The sequence below is a fragment of the Pangasianodon hypophthalmus genome, chromosome 23, assembly GCF_027358585.1.
Source record: "Pangasianodon hypophthalmus isolate fPanHyp1 chromosome 23, fPanHyp1.pri, whole genome shotgun sequence".
NCBI classification, from domain to species: Eukaryota; Metazoa; Chordata; class Actinopteri; order Siluriformes; family Pangasiidae; genus Pangasianodon; species Pangasianodon hypophthalmus.
The window spans coordinates 12,226,036-12,246,940 of record NC_069732.1 but is presented as its reverse complement, the minus strand read 5'-3'; the positions used below and the strand labels follow the sequence as shown (position 1 = coordinate 12,246,940).

General features: G+C 40.0%; 1 protein-coding gene across 6 annotated transcripts in view; it reads left to right on the top strand.

The window, feature by feature from the left end:
• Positions 1-1,245: 1,245 nt before the first annotated feature.
• The window catches only part of trioa (trio Rho guanine nucleotide exchange factor a), a 108,371-nt gene continuing 88,711 nt past the window's right edge, over positions 1,246-20,905 (top strand). For 5 of the 6 annotated variants that reach the window (XM_034298506.2, XM_053228430.1, XM_034298505.2 and 2 more), the window contains exon 1: positions 1,247-1,522. In XM_034298506.2, coding sequence (XP_034154397.2) covers positions 1,453-1,522 — 70 coding nt within the window. In that variant the 5' untranslated portion in view covers positions 1,247-1,452. Of the gene's footprint in view, positions 1,523-20,905 lie in introns of all 6 variants that reach the window. The other variant, XM_053228432.1, reaches the window with a different exon arrangement.

The following is a 20,905-nucleotide window of genomic DNA, read 5'->3' as shown; positions in this document are numbered from 1 at the left end:
CTGGGTTCTTCTCATAAAACTAATCTGTGCTGCAGTCTTACACGGAAAAGTGCTGCTGACTGCAAAAAGCAGAGAATCTCTTATTTATGTGCTTTTGTATAAAACATTTTGTGTTTCTGAAATACAGCACCTTGCATAAATATTCACTACCCTTGAGCTGTTTCACATTTTTGTAGTGTTACAACCTGGAACTGAAAGTGACTTTGTTTTACATTTTTATTTGTAAATGGTTTTGCAAACTATACTGATTTTGGGCGGCATGATGGTGCAGCGGTTAGTGTCGCCACCTCACAGCTCCAGAGTTCCCAGTTTGATCCTGAACTGATACTGTCTGTGTGGAGATTCACATCTTCTGCCCATGTCCATGTAGGTTTCCTCTGGGTTCTCTGGTTTCCTCCCAAAGACATACCAGGAGGTTGATTTGCTGGATGCTAAATTGCCCCTTTGTCTGAAAGTGTGTATAGTGCCTTGCAATGGACTGGTGAGCGTATTCCCACCTCACACCTAGTGTTCCTGGAATAGGCTCTGGGTTTCCTCCCCAGTTTCAGGTATTAACACTAAAAAGGGTAAAGGTGTTAAGAGTGCTGAATACTTATGAATACTTTTTGTTTTTAACCACAGAACAGTAGACCACAGTTTGGCCTGGCTACATCCAGTTTGAGTGTTAATTTAAGTCATAGTATCAGTAATCTGTTTCTATTTGTATTGTTCATTGTCTGTTTGAATCATAAATAATACAAATGAATAATTATTAATAAAAACAAAGATTTTAAAGATTTTAAGCATCAGTAGGTGGAATGATAGAGTGGTACTTGGACTTGTGTGTGCGTTCGTGTGTATTGTGTGTGTAGTGTTTATATATATTGTGTGTCTGTGTAGTGTATATATAGTGTGTGTGTGTGTGGTATATATATATATATATATATATATATATATATATATATATAGAGAGAGAGAGAGAGAGAGAGAGAGAGTGTGTGTGTGTGTGTGTGGTGTATGTATGTATGTGTATATATATGTATATATATATATATATATATATATATATATATATATATATATATATAGATAGATAGATAGATAGATAGACAGATATAGATATAGATATAGTGTGTGTGTGTGTGTGTGTGTGTGTGTGTGTGTGTGGTGTATGTATATGAAGATGAGCCCCAGCCCCGGGGTTGAGTGTAGCCCCGCCCCCTCCCCCGCTGTCCCTCCTGCGCGAGCGGCCTCCAGTCGGATCCGCTGCCGGCCGGCGATAGTAAATGTGTATTATCCAAGATGGAGGACTGCTCGTGGTCCCTAGCCTAGCAGAAGCGCACTCTTTTTCCCCCGTCCGTGTCACTGTTTCCCTGCAGCACACGGCCGGACTTATTCCCTACAATCTGCCAGAGCTGGAAGAAGCGGTTTTTTGGGCGTTTGGATATTAACTCCGCGCTTTTTTCCACAGCCATGAGCTCGGGGGAAGGAGCCGAGGAGGCGGCGAAGGACGCAGCCGACATCGCAGCCTTCTTCAAATCCGGTGAGCGCTCGAATAAGTGACCGAGATTGAAGTGAGCTCCCAGGCTCCGTGCTGTGCTCGTGTGAGCGCAGAGCAGGCGAGAAACACCGCGTTGTGCAGCTGTTATTAGTGAAAAGTGGGTGAATTAACCGGAAATAACTTGATGGGGTATTTTGTGGATGTGGAAATGAGCCACTGATTAGCCAGATCTGAAAGCCTGAGAGCTGCACTAGCTAACTCATTCACCTGAGAGGTGTCCAGTTACACATAAAACCGTCTGACAGACTCTAATGTGCCACCGGCTGCTTTTTTGGGTGCAAAACCATCATTTGTTGAATAACTAGACTTATTTTGAAGTGGGAAATAAAATCTAACCCTAGCTAGCTGCATTATCTTAGCTAGCTGTGGCGAACAGGACGACTAGCACTGGTACTATTAGCCTGTTACCTAGTATGGGTGTGTGTGTGTGTGTGTGGGCCACCTCTTAGCTGCCCTGCACCACTTCTACACTTTATTCTCATTGTTACAGATAGTACATATGACTGAAAACCACCTCCCAGCCCAGGCATGTTGTCATTTGCTGTCCTGGCGCTAGTCTGCTGGATAAACACTGCTGCTGTGTTTCATTTCATCAACCTGATTCAGTCACACAACTAAAGCAATAAACAAATCCAACACACACTTCACTGGGGCTGACTCAGTTACTTGGAAAGACAGATAATAATTTTTTACAACATTCCAGACTGTCAGAAATCAAGCTGGATGAAACAGCAGTGTATGTTAGCTAGCAATGTAAACAATGACCTGGCGTGGCAGATTGGCCTCGCAGTGCTAGCTAGCTGCTAACACTTAGCGCTTTAGCTGTGCACAGGAGAGCAGTTTAATATAAAAATCACTGCTTTTAAACATATAGAATATATATAAGACACTGAGGTGCTGCGATCATACACACAATGTGATCTTAGGTTAAATTTGGGAAGCTAAGATCTTCTCTGACCCAAATGTGTGTGTGTGTGTGTATGGGCGGTATCCTTTTACAGCTAGCTGTCCTATTTAGGATTTTAAGATTTATTGTTCCTTCTCCTGGTTAATATAATCCATAATTTTAGATTCAGCATTGATTAGTCAAAGTAATATGTGATTTCAGTGTTAATTTCGAAACTCTGGATGTGTTTAATCCTATTAGAGGCTGTATCTACTATTCTGACTGTACATACTGTCTATACATATGTGTATATTTACTTTATGTAATGATAATAAAGACTTATTTAATGGTTAAATGAGGAGTGCCACACTTCAGGGTGTGCTGTTATAGGAAAATAATCCAAGTTGGGATGGTGTGATGTGGCACGAAGCCACTCTTAACACAATGAAGTGGATTATTTTTCCTGTAACAGCATTCCTGATGTGTTTTATTCCTCTTATACCACAGCAATTCGCCAACTATTACAATTCTTAATGTAATTAATAATTAACAAGCGTGTTGGTGATTTATAGATACAGTCGGTCCTCAACATTCACGGAATTGATTATTCGCACGTTTGCCATCAATAATTAAATGGGAATTTTTATGTATTATTAATCTGTTTGTCATTTATTACTCTACATGTGTACACAAATTTATTATAAAAAGTTACATTTTGTAAAAAAGTTTCAGTGCGCTAAAGAACTGTGGACTATTCACTCTGTTTGGGGACGCCACACTCTTTATCTCGGTTCTAGCCAACCTCACTCACCTGTTTTGTCTCGCAATTTTTTTGCATCTTTAAAGTGCAGTAAAATATTGCCTGTAATTATGGGTTATAAATGTTAAGATTTTACTGCTATCTAAATACTGTACATGCATTGCATCACACGGTATGTGTACCGTATTGCCTGTCTGTCTCACTGTGTGTGTGTGTGTGTGTGTGTGTGATGCTCCACAATCCTGTGCCACTAACTTCGGCAAACGTGGAGAACCGAATGTACATTTAATGTTGTGGAACATCTGTGAGACAATTTAGTTCCTGTTATCACTTACGTTATAGCAGCTATAAACAGCCGTTCCGTAATTAGACAGAAATGCTTGCTCTGTTAATGGAAAAACTGTAAAAAGGGGCAAAGTCCTTTTTCCTGAAGATTCTCTGTGAGGAAAACTTACTGACTGTTGCGAAGCACAGATCTCTGTGACTCCTTTGATAAATTTTAAATAAAGGTCTTCATACAGAAAGCTTCACCATATCAATGATTTTCCTTTGTTAAATAACTCGGTTTTTAAATCTGTGTATTATTATCCTGTATAGCCTCAAGTATTGTCAGAGCTGCTGTTATGGATAATTAATCAACACCTTCATACCGGTCAGATTTTGACATTCAACAGTGCATTGGTATAAAAATGCTTCAAACTGACGCAGGTACTTTTCCTTGCAGTTTGTCTGCCTGTGATGAACGAACGAATGAACGATGAATCTATATTTTGCTCTGAGACACCGAAGAAACTAAACATGCCCTGAGTAGACCAAGTCCACACACACAATCACAAACACAGATTGTTTTTACTGTGGTGGTGAATGTAACCACAGCAGGAAGTGCTGCACCTCAACTGTTTCCACACAGGAAGACTGGTTTCAAACCCTTCAAGTACAGTTGAGTTCAAAAGTTTGCATCTTTCTTTCTGAATGATGTATATATATTCCTCTTTTGCATCTGCTGCAACCTTTTTTTTTTTTTGTTTTGTTTTTTTGGTATCCCTTCAGTTGTAATAATCACTCATCTGACTTCTCAGATCTGTTCTAGCTCTGTTAGAACTCTGTCAGAAATCACGGCCTTCTTTAAACTAGGTCGGATTTTGCATCATGATTTTGTTTAGGTAGATAAACTGTAGAATCACGGTGCATTTTATTTTTTTTGCCCAGAAACCATAGGGGACGCAAACCTTTTCAGGTAGATTTGCATTGGAAATAAAATGAACGAGATGAAGTGTCACAAGTGATTCGATCACTACTGCTGTCATATTATTGAACAGCGCATGTGTAGTCTAGTGATTGTAATGCTGTTTTGTATCTCAGTACCAAGACAGATTTAGCGGAAATGCCGTCTGTTCAGTTTTGAATTTGAAACCAATCACTGAGCTGCATATTTTTCACTATGCTCAAAGAAAATATATTGTAAGCAGAGGGTCCTTAGTCCTTAGCAATATACTTGACCATCATACGACAGCTACCAACCAGGGAGGGTGAACGCTAGTGCTGCGTTCACATACGTGAGCGACAGGTTGCTCTTGTCACTTGTACTTTGCTTCTTATGAGTGTTAGTGTTGCTGCTTGTGGGCGTGTACCATCCATCCAGTGTTTTTAGCTCAGATGAAAAAGTGTAGTCGGCAAAACGTAGCCTACAGCACATGATTTAATACAGTATATAATTTATCTGTCTTTTGAACATACTTAAAATGAATTCTAATATTTTAATAAAGTAAAAAAGGTGGGAACGCACCTTAACACGTGCTCCCTCAGAGACATGTGAAGCCAGAACCAAGTGCATTTAAAATTTTTTTTGGAACTGCATCAACAGCAAAATGCACTCAGAGGAAAGAGCTGTCTGCCCTCTTCCACATACATGAGCTCACAGTCACCCACGATTGGCTAGTGTCACTCTGATTGACAGGAGAGAGTAATGAGAACCGTGAGGACCCTGAGAGCACGGCCAGTTTTGCTTCCTTGGCTCCTGGCCATGGATATACTATTTCATTATACTATTTCATTCTAGTTCTGTTTTCTGCAGGCATCTTGATCCTTTCCAGATCCATTAAAACTTGTATAAACAGGAATTATGGATTTGTCAGGTTGTTGAAAACACCCAGTTAAGATACTGGGTCAGAAATGTTGCTCTTGGTTGCATTGTAAACACTGAGAGATTGTGTAAAATCCTGTTGTGGTAGATTAGCAGATAAGGCCTACATACAGTAAGATGAGTAGTCTGTCACTCGTTACCAATCTCAGGGTGACATTGTCACTGTACACTTTAACACAATATTTAAGATACACTTATATCTTCTATTTTTTTTTAAAATCATTTGAATATCCGTGTTGCTGATTTGCTTTGAATATTACCATTATAACACAAATTGTTTTGTCTTTGCATGTGTATCCATATTTGATACTTAAAGCTGTTGTATGATTAACACTGATGTGTTGAGACGTGCTGTTGACTCTGCTGTTGACTCTGCCACCTGAAGAGACAACATTTGTAGCCAAAGCTTTTCTACTTTGCATACTCTCTCTCTCTCTCTCCCTCTCTCTCTCTCTCTCTCTCTCTCTCTCTCTCTCTTTCTCTTTCTCCATGTCTCTGCTTTATCTTGCCTTCTCACAGTTTATCGTCGCTCTCTAACCACCTTGCTTTTACTCTCTTGTCGGCCTGTCTCTCTCTTTCAGACGCTCTTTCAGCCTGTCTGTGTGGCGGGGAAAGGTCATGCTGACCTAGTTTAGGCCTGCGATGGTGTACTCAATGCCCCCTCGCTCAACGTCTTCTGGCACACAGCACGAGGATCCTCATTATTCTCATGCAGGCAGAATGACAGGAACTGAAAGAGAGGTCGCTTTCGAAAGGGAAATACATGGGGTTTTGTATCATAGAGGCTTAATGATTGGGGTAAAAAGTATTACATAGCAGAATTGTTCAGATTAAATTAAGACCACAGAGGAACAGAAATTAGGGAAAGAGACTAACATGGCTCAGACTATAGGAATGTTTACAGCAGAGCTAAATGCTATGCTTTGGTTTGGGGATTCACCTAAACACATTAGTGCTGTTTTGGGGAAAATGATGGGGAGTCTTTATTAGATTACAGCCGGCCTGGAATCTGATTACAAGCTGGATTTGCTGCTTCTGCACCATCACTGTATATACAAGCCATTGTAATCTGCCATTGAGTGTGCACACACACACACACACACACACACACACACACACACTTTTCAGAGTCTTTGTTTCCAACAGCACAGACAATGCAGGGCTGGACAAATGAGTAACCTGAGCACCCGGGACAAACAGACGTTGTGCGCAGGTTAATAGTTTCATTTTCGTAGACAAACAGATTTCGCTATTGGCTTAGATATATACATATATATAGATACAGTTTTTTTTCCTGTTGGGGCATCACCATGTCAGGTAGGTTGATAACTCAAGCAGACTTAATGTCTAGGCTGTTAGTTTCTTATTCATAGACAAACAAACTTTGTGAACAGGCTACTAGTTCTTATTCACCATTTTTCGTGTGCGGGTTCTTAGTTTCTGGTTCGTAAACAAGCAGATTTCACTGTTAATTTTGTAGCAGAAGTTGTTTTTCTGCCAGGGCATGACTGTGAGGTTTAGGGCTCTGTAGGTTCTGGCTATTAGTTTCATATTGGTAGACAAGCAGATTTCGTGAACAGGCTACCAGTTCTTAATTGTAGACGAGCAGATTTTGTTTCTAGGCTGTCCTAGCTTATTATTTGTAGACAAGCTGATTTCATGATACGGTTATTCATTTCTTAGGTAGGTTTGCCAAACCAGAAATGAAAAAAAAAACCCCTTACTTCCTGTTGACTTGCGTTGGTATGACATACCTCGATGCTGTAGCGTGACATTCCTAATCCTGTAATCTGCAGCACTACACACATCGTTTGAGGTGCGATCTGGTAAATGGTAGAATGGTTTTACTATGTGTTACGATTTTTTACTTTTTATTTTTTTACATGGTTTTTATTACATGTACAATTAATTCACATGCACAGAGGATGCAGAATCAGGAAGACACAGGTACAGGTACGCGTAAACAGTGACAAAACCGTATAAAAGTGTAGCACAAAGTCAACAGAGAACTCTCTTGCTAGAACAACATGCAGTCAGCTGATGGTTAAAGATAGAGAAAGTAAGAGAAAGCCCAAAAAAAAAAAAAATGCTAGCGGGACTCAAATGATATCAAGTAACCAGAGCATTAGTGAGGTCAGGCACTGATGTAGTGTGAGGATCCTGGGGTGCAGTCGGTGTTCCAGTTCATCCTAAAGGTGTTCAGTGGGGTTGAGGTCAGGACTCTGTGCAGGACACTCGAGTTCTTCCACATCAACCTTCTCAAACCATGTTTTCATGGAGCTCGCTTTGTGCACAGGAGCACTGTCATGCTGGAAGAGGTTTGGGCCTCTTAGTTCCAGTGAAAGGAAATTGTATAGCTACAGTATACAAACACACAATTGTGTGCTTTATACTTTGTGGTAACAGTTTGGGGAAGAAACACATTTGAATGTGATGGTCAGGTCCACAAACTTTTGGCCATATAGTGTATATGATTCGAGAACAAAACACTACATCTTGTAAATAAAGTGTTGGCTAAAGTTAAGTTTAGCTGATGAATTTGTGATTTGTCCACACCTGAAATTCAAAGTGTGTATTTGATGGCATAATGGAGAGCTGTGTAGTTTGGTGCAAATAAAACAGGTCGCTTATTGCAGCATGATTTATTTATCCATCACAAGCAGCGTTTTATTTTTCCCCAGAGGGAGAACTGAAAATATTTACATGTGTTGTGTTAAATCCTGTTTTGAATTCAGTAGATGCTATTATTACAGCTGTTTGCGTGGGTTTGTTTTGTGCAAAACTCTCCTGAATCTGTCAGGCAGACTAGTTTGAGGTATCTTTTTGGTATTGAGTAGAAACATCCCAAACAATTCAGTTTGATTTGATTCGAAGAGTGGCATCTTGTATTGACATTTAGAGGTCATACGAGACTAAATGTTTTGTGTGTGAGCTGATTAAATCTGCAGATTGAGCGTTTGGTGTCTGATTGCAGTGCGGATGAGTTTGAGATGACTGGTCAGATGTACTACATGTGAACTAATAGAGCTTGGACAATGGGAGAACTGTATCGTCTGGTTCCTTGGTTTTGGCTTGTCCAATCCTCTCTGCTTCAGCAAGAATTTGGACAGATGAGCTGTGGATTTCAGAACTGCCAAAATACTTATCTTTATAATTAACATGTGCTCTTCATCCAAGATTTTTTTTTTTATTTTCCTACCCACAATCCTGTTCCTACACACAAGGAATTAGCCCTTTGCTTCATCTCTGTCTAAGGAGACTGATGCGGCAGAGCTGTAGTCTGTCCAGCTCTCTCACCTCCTCATCTGTACATTCCGCTCAAACTGATCAGCTTCCGAAGCATCAACTTTTATGCTAATACCACTGTCTTCGATCACCATCGTGCTTGTCGTAGATCTCGTAGATTGCTAACTAGCTGAGCCGAGTCTCTGTAACTCAGCACAGCTGTATCGTATAGCTGCATTGCATCCTGGGTCTTTGAGCCCAGCATTGGCTTGCTTTGGATTTCTCATTAATACGACATTGAGTGTAGCTGAAAATGCTGTGTTTTTAGGAGCAGTGAAACCTGGCTGTAATATACCTTTTATTAGAGATTTATTACATTTCTTCTCCTGTTAGCTAATTGCCATTACAGATGCACTAGAAATGCCGTGCTGCAACATCACCACGATGGACAACCACTAACTGCCAAAGGAATAACAAAAATACCGCATCAACCAACAGATTCTCTAAAAACATCACAACAGTTTAAATATAAACATATTTAATATGTTTCAGGGTTTTGTTTTTCCTTTAAAGTGCTGCATTTCTACTGTCTTTGAAATTTTGGGTTTAGCTGATGTCACCCTGGCCCAGAACGTTGTGGGTTTATCCCACTGCTCAGGGTCAAACGCTTAGATCACACTCTGTTGTGTGCTCATTCTGCCACGTCCTTCTTTTCATTCACTTTGGTTTGTACCCTGCTGTCCTTTAGGGTCTGATAGAGGTTGTGGAGTTGGGTTTGCATCAGTTACTTATTCTTTTATGCTTTGCTTTTGGTTAGTATTTGTCTCATCCATTGTGTTTGAGAAATGAGTCTCTCTCAACAAGAAATTTGGACTAACCTGGTCTCTGTAAATGATTAACACCTCCTGAAAGTGTTTAATGAACAGCGTCCTTAACCAAAAGTGTCAAATTACCAGATGGAGCAGCAGCAGCAGGATAAATCCCCAGCAGCCACAGTGCTGGGAGTATGGATGGTCCTGCAGTATACGCTGCTTAGGGAACAAAACAAAATCTGCATTTGTCAGAAGACAGTCCATTGACTATGAGTGGAAATATGGTGTGGTGCTGTTTCTCACCTTCCGAACCAAAAGATCATTCTTATACAAAACCCGTCTGTGTGTATGTGATAAAGCACGGCCGATGCTGGATGTAGTGTGCGCCTCTAATAAAAAAAAAACACTCCAACTAAAGAGCAAAACTGAATTTCTACTTCAGCCTGAACCTGTGGAATGGGCTGTGATGGATTGCCTGTATCTTGGCATGTCGGTCACAATGTTGGCATGTTTGTTGTCAAGAGCAAGTGTATTTGGCAGAACACTGGTGCTGATTCTAGGAAAAGCGACGGTCTCGTGTTGTTGTCCTGGTGTCTTTTGACGTGATGTGTTGCCATACTTCTAGCTGCTCAGACAAATGTGGAGTTTGTAAATGATTATCAGAGAGAGACAGTCTACTATGACTCTGTGTGTGTGTGTGTGTGTGTGTGTGTGTGTGTGTGTGTGAGCACTGTGATAAAGAACAATAGAAATTTACAGCTTTAGGTGTGATATTAACTGATATACCCACAGCCCTTTGTTCTTTATATAAAGTTTTAGTACTTTTAGGATCCTTATAGGCCCTTTCGCACCGTGGGAACATTGTCATAGTACCTGAACTAATTGTGGAACTACCCACTTTTTGGGTTTTTTCGCACCTCTGGAACTGGGTGCGATTTTAGCACTGGACTGCCTTTTTTGAGAACCAAATTAGCTCCTACTCCGGAGAAGGGTCTAACCAGCACAACTGGTACTATCCGTGATGTAAGTAGACGCTGATTGGCCAAACGCGTACGAAAACATCCTCACCCGCCATGATTTAAAACGCCATGTAAACATAGTGTAGTGTCTTTTTCGCGACTTATTTCGCAAGTATGGAGAACAGCAATAGATGGACGGACGCTGAAGTGCAACAAAGTTCCGATCACAGCGTTCTCCATCCTCCGATTATTTACGTTGTTCTTCTTTGTTTCCGTCGTTGAACGCCGCGCAAAAATGACATCGCTGTCGACCGGCTTACGTCACTTCCTAGTGCCCACTGTCGGTGCGAATACAACCCTTTAAACGGTACTGGGAAATAGTTCACGCAAAATCGCCCAGTACTTTAGTACTGTAAATTTAGTTCTGGAACTAAAGTGGTGCGAAAGGCCCTTATGTAAAGCTTTAGTACCTTTAGTATCCTTATGTAGAGCTTTAGTACCTTTAGTATCCTTATGTAGAGCTTTAGTACCTTTAGGATCCTTATGTAAAGCTTTGGTACCGTTAGGATCCTTATTGTAAAGCTTTAGGACCGTTAGGATCCTTACGCAAAGCTTTAGTACCGTTAGGATCTTTAAGTTGAGCTTTAGTACCTTTAGGATCCTTATGTAGAGCTTTAGTACCTTTAGTATCCTTATGTAAAGCTTTAGTACCATTAGGATCCTTATGTAGAGCTTTAGTACCTTTAGTATCCTTACGCAAAGCTTTAGTACCTTTAGGATCTTTAAGTCGAGCTTTAGTACCTTTAGGATCCTTATGTAGAGCTTTAGTACCTTTAGTATCCTTATGTAAAGCTTTTTTTAAGACCATTTTATTAAATCTATCCAGTATCTAAGGAACAAAACACAATCGGGTGTGTTGTCAGAAGTCAGTTATTCTCCTATAAAAGCATACTTCCTCTTACAGTTTTTATTTATTAAACAACACAAAGTACTTTTTATCCATTTATAGCTGCAGTTAATGTTGTGGAATGTCCAAAACAAGTTAGTTCCTAGAATAAGATTCATTATAACACCAGTTTCATTATAACAGCTATGAACAACTTCTTTTTCTCACTTTTAGCTAATAAGTACCAAAAAATATGCAACACGTCACGTAACTGAGAAACCACAAACTCAGCTTTGTCTCGGTGGAAAACATGAAGCAGTGACACTAAAGTCTTCTTTCACAAATGTTTAATGTCTTCTTACAGAAGGCTTCACCAGACCAATATTCAGTTTATAATGTTTTACATTTTTGTAATTAAAAATACTTAAAATATCTGTTTATTGCTTGACCTAAGTTATGGTTAATGTATTAGACTAAGAACAGATCGATCGGATTCCAGAGCTTATGAATGAGCGCTGTGGTATAATTGCACATTTAAAGTAAAACGTATAATACTATAAAATGCATTGAGAAGAATGGAGGAAAAAGACCTGTAAGATGGCCAATCATTTCACTAAATCAAATCAAACAATTTCTACATTTACCGTGCAAATTTAGCTCAGATCTCTCCTTCCTAAGCATTTCTTCAGTATTTAAACAATCTGTGGTTGCTGTGTGCTGTAATTACATCAGTGTAATTCTGGAGCAGTCTTTTTTTGTGATGCCTTTGAAATTTCAGCTCCGAGTATGAAATTATACTTTTTATTTAATGTTTTTTTTTTTTTTTTTTTAACAAACACAGTTTGCTGTGACCCATCTGTCTTTGCATAATTAAAATCTTCTGCCCCACCCCTGAATCTAAGCTTGTCAAAATGTGACAAATATGGTAAAAACTGTACACATGTACACTAAACAGATTGCATCATTAAAGTGAGCAGACTGCGTGGATTGAAAACCCCAAACCACCTTTGGAAACCACAAAGGTGGAACAGTAACCTGACATGTGAAGTGAAAGTGACTAAAACACATCATGGGGGTAGTGAAAGTGCTCTGTGCAAGTCCCAATCAGCACAATGTGCTTCTTATTCAGGTCCTGTTTTTATGTAAAAGCTCCATACCTGATCAGTCTTAACTATAATCCTACCAGATAGTTTAATCTGTCCAAGTTTTCAAGAATGAAATTATTAAATTATTTTAGGGAGATAATTTAGTAATTTTGGCTATAATGGCAAAAAAAATGTCAGCAGTTCAAGTAGTTTTTTTTTTTTTTTTTAATTAATGGGAAGTGAGAAAGCTCATTTAGACTGTGCAGTCTAAAATCCCTGAAAAACTAGACCTTTTAAAATAGGGGATTTTTAAGATTTGTACTGTTTAAGTATAAACTTGGCTTCTCTATATAATTACTCTTACTGTTTTTTATTCTGTTTTTTTTTTCTCGTCTCAGTTGCTGCGAAATTGATTTGTCCCTGTTCATGACTTTTTGTTCTAAAGTTTCGTGATGAACGATTTAATCGTCGACGTGACCAACATTTTCACTGCTGATGCTTAGTGATGCTTAGTGTCGAGCAGGAGAGCACTGGTCCAAAAAACACTATTTATCATTATTTATCATATTTATCAAACACTTTATCATTATCACTCTTAGCATTATTTGTAAAGTGTTAGATCAGACACTTTGTTGTAGGGCTGTTTAATGTTTTAGGGTCAAAACCTTCATCCTTGTTTCCTCTTTCAGCCAAAAACCGAAAGAGCGGTTTTGACCAAGTTCAACTGAGATTTTTCGGCGCCATCCCTGTGAAATAAACTGATGTTAACCATGTATGTATGGTGTATTAGATAGTATGTATCTAATGATAAGCTGAGTCAAATGTGCACTGATAGATTTTATCGCACTTTAATGAACTCAAAACATTCTCCATATTCTTTGACTGAAAGCGAGGCAGCACGCGCGAGTCGAGAACATGTGAGTTGGAGGAAGTGGACAGGGCTTCTAGGAAGTGTCTGTCAATAACCAAGAGTTCAAAACACCTGCGCAAATCATTCCAGATTCACATTCAGTTCACTTATCTTCTGTTTTATTGGGGAGCAAAAGTCTGCTGGTGTGTTTTTGAGTGAGAACTCGTCCTTGTGTACTCCTGTGTTTTTCAGAACTTCTAGACACAACACGTAACAGTGGGCAGGACTGGGAAAGTAATATAATAGGTGATAAACATCACTGGATATCGTGACAATGTAATTTTGTGTACGGATGATAATATTGTTATATTGTACAAGCCTACACAAGCCTATCCTGGATGGGCCGCCATCGCAGGGCACCATGCGCACACACTTGTTCACACCTAGAGGCAATGTATCTGATCGGACCCTGGATTTGTGAGGCAGCAATGCTACCTGCTGCAAGACCGTGACCCAAAACACACTGGACAAACCCTACACCCCTGCCCAGATGATAGCATTGTCTATTGGTGACTTGCTAGAGGGCACGACTGGATGATTGGATGATATTACGCATGATATCACAGGCTTGTTTGGTATCAGTCAGGCTGAAGATTGAAGGATTAGTGTAAATGAATGTTTTCCCTGAGACTGAGCTACTTATTCATAGTCCCTCATGAAAACGCCTGTGTGTGTGTGTGTGTGTGTGTGTGTGTGTGTGTGTGGATCGCTGTTAACCTTCTCTAAGTGCTGTTTTATGAGGTCTTAATTTGCATAACTGAACCGGCCGTTTTTTTTTTTTGTTCCCGTTGCTCAGGGCGGGTTTTACAGTGAGTGTTAAAAAGCTCGAGCTCTTTCATGCATGTCTCAGACTAAGACAATTGAAACGCAGGATAGACGCTTGTGAATGGCAGATGATTAGCTTAAAGGAATCTTACATGTTGAAGCAAGTGTCAATCCCGGTGCCACAGTAAACACAGATCAGTGTTTACCTTCATTATTTAACTATTGTGTTGTAGCTGCGCTACATACAGACTTAATTATATCCTTAATGTGCGTAAATGATCCTGCTTAGCTTGTTTTATTTCACTGCGGTTTATGCATTCTGAACCAACTCTGCTGAAGTGTGTTTTCCTTTTCTCTTCCTCATTGAGGTGAAGTGGGATGGAGTGAGCAGACAGACAGGTAAAAAAAAGAAATGTGGGTAAGAAATGAAGGGAGTGGAAATAGATCACAGAAATGGAGCAGGGGGATGGGGAGACTCGTTTGTGACTCCTTCTCTCGATTTCTCTCCCCTCTGCCTCTGTGTGACCTGGTTTTGTTCGACTCTGTGTGAGAGAAATACAGTCCCAGTCGTCCCCCTCCCTTTCCTCTAGTCTTTAATATCTCTCTTGTGAATGCATACACATTCTTAGATCGCATTCAAACACCCACCCAAACACACAATGCTGAGCGTAGTTCAGTAGTTACACATTCTGTCTACTTCACATTCATATCATAGTTCCAGTGCATCACATTTCTGTGTGCTGACACACGGTGGTTTCCCAAGGCCCAGTTGCCTTTTGCCTTGAATTCAAGTAAGATAGTACCAGGAAACTGCAACAAGCGCCAATAGTGGCCCATTGGGGCAGGAATTACTCTATCCCATTCTTGGGGAAGTAGCAGAGGACAGATCTTGCTTGCTTGCTTGCTTGTTTGTTTGGTTTTATAGCAAGTAATCGGTGTCAAATCTAATAAATATCTGCAAACAAAGGCAAAGTGTAAGTGCAGACAGTGTATCTGTGATGGACAGAACCATTTCTTTTGTAAAAAATAATTGGAAGAGGGAAATAATCCCCTTATGTAGTGGATCAGAAATGTGTGTGCACTACAGTGACCTTATTTCCCATGCAAAGGCTGAGAAAAAGAAGAAAAATGTGTCTCTGTTTTCCAATAGCCAAATTTTCTGGCTAGTTTCAGGACTTTTGTGTGGTTTTTGCAATGTAGTCGGGCTGAAACCTTGCAAACCTGGTTAATGTTATTAACTGTACTGTGTTTTTTTTCACACACGGGAAATTCATCTGTTGGGTCGAACACAGCTGAACAAAGGTTTAGTTTAAAACATTCTGCTAGACTATATGCTGGATAACTGTATGTTATACTCTCAGCTTCCTGTTACGGGGTTACTCTACTCAGATAGTAGCCTGTAGCATATCTCTAGTGTAATAGCCTCTTGATTTAAGTTTGTTTGAGGCTATATCGTTATTCAGACTATCCTGCCCCCCGAAAGTCCCTGGTCATGAGCCACTGCTGAACACAGTGCACTGCTAGGATTTTGGAGGTGTGTACACCGGAGATGTCTGCTAGCCTCTGGAAGTTAAACTTACCCATAAACCCCCTCTGTGCAGGTATGTGAGCGTGCTTCAGTGCAGAAGTATGAATCAACCATATCTAAGCAAGCTAATGAAGGTGATTGTTTCAAATCCAATGAAAGCCCAGGATCTTCAAGTGCGTACTGTTTCACTGAGAGTTAGCAAGCCTAAGTATTGTGATATTATTGTGATAATGTCTGTAAGCATCGTGATAGGGCAAAACTATCACATATCATCTGGCTACTGTTATTTACAAACACATGTTAGATAACTGTGCCAGTTTTTTTTTTTGGTTGTTCATATTTTGTTGAGTATCTGTTTCCTCTGGTCTTTTTACTTTGCCTTCTTACGTATTTAATTATTCAGGATCAGAGAAGCAGCCAAGAACAGAGCCCTACCCTCTCGTCATGTCTGTGCTGTGCTCGAATAATACGGTGACTCATCTTTTAAAGAGGCTTGAGATAATTATTATCTCCAAAGATAAAAGGTGCTGTTTTTTTCCTTTAAATTGGTTCCGAAAGTAAAGTAGGACATCTTGTAAAATATAGAGCCGTCAAACTTCCTGCTGGGCCGATTCCACAGAGACACGTTAAACTTTAACTGTTCTGACCTCTCTTTGTCAGTCTCAGATTCTCTCTTTCTCAGACCGAGTTGTTGTGTAGTAACTTGACCCTTAACCTTTGTGCTTTCTTTATTCGGCTACTCTTAACCTACGTCAGTGTTGTAGTAAGTACCAAGCTGCGTGGCTAGTAGAGAGTGTATGATGCATTGTACCTGAGCTGCCCAGGCATTTGGGTGGTGGTGTGCAGAGATTTCCTAAAATAGTGCAGTGATTATGTTCAGTCCGTCAGTGGAAAAGAATAGAGAGCACCAAGAGACACTGGGCTGGGACTACAGGATGTTTTTTATTGTTATGACAATAGCAGCTCATTAAAGTTTAAAATATACACCCACTGGCCCCTTTTATAGGAACGCCTGTACAACTGCACATTCATACTGTTATCTCATCAGCCAATCATGTGGCAGCAGCACAATGGACAAAATCATGCAGATACAGGTCAAGAACTTCAGTTAATGTTCACACCAAACAGCAGAATGAAGAAAAACTGTGATCTCTGTGACTTTGATCCCGGCATGGATGTTGATACCAGAAGCGCTTGCTTGAGTATTTCATAAACAGTCTCTAGAGTTTACACAGAATGGTGTGAAAAACAAAAAACATTAAGTGAGCAACAGATCTGTGGGTGGAAATGCTTTGTTGATAAGAGAGTTCAGAGGAAAATGGCCAGATTGGTTTGAGCTGCCAGGGAGGATAGAGTAACTCAATCACTTTTTACAACCGTGGTGAGCAGAAAAGCATCTCAGCATGCACGGAAGATCGAACCTTGAGGTGGAAGGGGTACAACAGCAGAAGACCACACTGTGTTCCACTCCTGTCAGCCAAGAACAGGAATAATATATATGTCTATGTGTGTGTGTGTGTGTGTGTGTGTGTATATATATATATATATATATATATATATATACATTGTGTGTATGTACATTACATATACATATATATATATATATATATATATATATATATATATATATATATATATATATATATATACATACAATATATGTACATTACATATAGATATATAATGTATGTTTGTATGTGTTGCTTTTGTTTCACATTTATGCAAACATAAAGACATCATCTGTCAGACATAGCATCCAAAGACAACAGTATATTTATCATACAGACTACTTAAACAACAAGCTTGTGGACACCTGACCATCACACCCTTATGTGCTTTTTGAACATCCCCATTCCAGATTTAGTCCTTTTGCTGTTATAATAACCTCCACTCTTCTGGGAAGGCTTTCCACTAGATTTTGAAGCATGGCTGTGAGAATTTGTGCTCATTCAGCCACAAGAGCATTAATGAGGTCAGGCACTGATGTTGGATGAGGAGGTCTGGGGTGCAATCAGAGTTCCAGTTCATCCTAAAGGTTTTCAGTGGGGTTGAGGTCAGGACTCTGTGCAGGAAACTCGAGTTCTTCCACTCCAACCTCCAACTCCAAGACATTGTCATGCTGGAGCATGTTTGCACCACTTAGTTCCCATGAAAGGAAATTTTAATGCTCAATATACAGAGACATTATTGATAGTTGTATGCTTCTAACTTAGGGAAGACCTGCATATGGGTGAGATGGTCAGGTGTCCACTAACTTTTGGCCATATAGTGTTCATGTTTGTTTCCCTTAATCTATTAATGCACATCACTAACGATCTCTCCATACATTATTATATTATACGGTACAGCTGCTACTTTTGAACCTAGTCAGTTAGGTTTCTAGGCAACCAACACATGGGAATGGACAAGCACACATGCTTTACATGCTTGGTAAGCTAGTCAATAAATTTGATTTTTTTTCACCCCATAAATGTGGGTCACATATTTAACACACATGGGCTATTTTCCCTCATGAGTACTTTATCTACTGGAACATGTTCTCAGGTGCATGCCTGATGGACAGAGGTGTGTGAATCCCTATTTAATTCTAATCATAGCTGTGGAAAGCTGCTAGTCCCATGCTTGACCCAGATCCAAAAATGTTCTCCTATTGCGATTTTTGGTTTCCACTTTGCTTCCATAAAAACTTCAAGGGGAACCAGGAGATTAATTTTGGCACTGTTAAAGCAGGTCATTATTTTTCCTCTCTTCCTGAATTGAGTGAGTAGCTGTGGATGAGGCAGACTGAAAGCATGTAGCAGTGAAGAGGGCCCCTCTTTCCTCCCAGTGATTCATGTCTGAATGAGCAGCCCACCGCAGTGCTCATCACAGGGCACGTATTACTGGAGTCTTCTCATAAAGCATGCGCTTGTTTTAATGTGCTGGTTGACAGAATGGGAGGGATTGTTGTTTATTACAGGGGAAACACATGGGTCCTGTCAGGAACACGCGCTGTTGACTCACAGTTCAGTGGCATTGTTTTTTTTGTTTTCCCTGCTCTGGCTCACAGCACAGGGGCTTTTGGAGACGACTCAAACTTTAACACGGGCTCTTGTACAGGGTGAGTGTATTTGTGAGTGTGAGACACTCATATCCTGCTTGGTCACAATCTAAATAAACAATATTATTAATCTCTCCTGATGTGTGTATCCCTGAGGGGACTTCGAATACCCCTGATATTAAATTCAAATTCTTCTATTAATTCTGCTAAAGGTGTTGAACATGTTTAAAGGGCTTTCTAGGTACTTCTGCAGCTCTGCCTACGGATTTATTGTTCCAGTATTGAACGCTCATCTGATTGTATTGAATGTGTATCGTTTTTTTTTTTTTTTTTTTTTTTTTTTTTAATGCAGTGCATTTCAAAAATGTCTTTTCCAAAATGTCCTTTAGATTTACGATTCCTTATTTGTATTGTAATAATACGATTAGACTTAACAGACTTCCAGACATTTATTTCTGATGAACTGTGTAATTTTGAAAGCTTTATTTATGTCCGACAATACAGGGATGGACAAAGTAAATTGTAAATGCGCCAGTGTGTTTGTGGAGTTCCTGGAAACTTCATATCGCCCTCAAATTTCGAAGACGTGACAGTAAATTTAGTTGAATTAGGATACTAGTAAATGCATATTTGGCCCGGTTTTGGTTCCTGTCTTACCAAAAAAAAAAAAAAAAAGTCAGACAAGACACAGAAGGCTTATCTCGTACAAAAGTTTTACAAGCTAGCGAGGAAAATAAATTACAGTTGTTTGCTAGCTGGTCTACTAGCTGCTAGCAACTTAATGTATGCTAAAAAATCATTAATTAATGTAATTGAACCCAAGTAGCTGTGTGATGAGATTAGATGTATAGTTACGTACACTGTTACAGACAGGAGCCAGTTTCATTTACTGGACTAATAAGAATAGTTTTAGTCAGAATCTGTCATTGTTATTACAGCAGGCAACATCATTCAGGATTCAGGAATGACTCAATGACAGAAATATATAAACCAGTGCGAGCATGATGTGTTCAGAAATACATAACGCGATATTGTGAAAGCCACAGTGTTTTTTCTCCCTGGTTGGTGGCGACCACTATATCAGCAGGCTGGACCCCTAGGCAGTGAAAACGCTCAAACTGAAAGCCCAGACACACATTCTGCTTGTCCCCTGACACCCAGACGTAAGATTTGTGTTCTACCCCTGTGATCTAATAGGAAATTTCCAGCACTGCAGTGTGTTAGTCCTCTGGCTCCACTGAAGTTAAATGTGAAGTGTTGTTTGGACGCTCTTCTCTAAGCACAGCGCACATCCAATACTGTACTAGGAGTGAGGAATGCGTTTGGCATGCCATCACAACCGTGTCCAGTGTTTGTGTTCGGTCTCCAGTTTCTTGCTCTTGAGATGTCTGGAATCTCTGATTGTCATGGAACATTAGGAGAGAAATTTCCATTTGTGGAATGTGAAGAAGCAGCACTTCTGCCTTGGAATTCCAGGCGCTCTTTTGTTCTCTCTCTTTATCTTTACATCGCTTTCCTTCCTTGGCTGATTTCCTTTCACCAGTACACACCCCACTGGAGTGGTACTGGCTCATATCACTGGGGTAGTTGAGTGTGTGTGTGCGAGTGTGAAGGAGAAGGGGCTGTCACTCGTCTTGTAGGGTAATGACATCTCAGCGGTAAGGTGGAAAGATTTCTGTGAGCCTCAGATCCTGTGTATGATAGAGAGAGAGACACACACACAGATGCCCCTATTCGTCAGTGCTCTTGCCTCCTGCTCTCCTCCCCCACCATCCAGGAAAGACTTCAGGGATCCTCTGAGCTCATCAGTGCCACGCTTTTAGCCCAGATGTGGCCTTCCACATGTACACATAATAAGCACGTACACATGACACTCCTGGGCAGGATATTTTTACATAACGGTTCGGATTGCTGTATCTCCAGCCGGGGGCGGTCACAGGGAATTTCACTATTCAAATACGTTCCATCGAAATATAAAATGGCATTTTAAAGCAGTGATGACATGGTTTCCTTTGCATGTTTTTGCATCTTAGACTACTTCTGACATGCTATTAAAGAATAGTCTTCTGAATGGCAGCTATGACAGTAACTCCGGCTGCTTGGCAAATCACAAATTTATATCAACACAGTTACTTTAACAACATTTCTACAGTAACAGCTTACACAGGGAATTGTATGGTGGATGCTCCACATAGGCCGATTAAAAAAACGTGCAATCGTTGATATGGCGACGTTTTCTGTGAGATGTTAATTTAGTATTTTTTAAATACTAAAAAGCTGCATTTTTGTGTCTTAATAATGTTTGGTTAATTTAGAGAGGGGGAAAAGAAGCAAGGGAAATTGGCAAGGGAGCGACTGCTATAGCT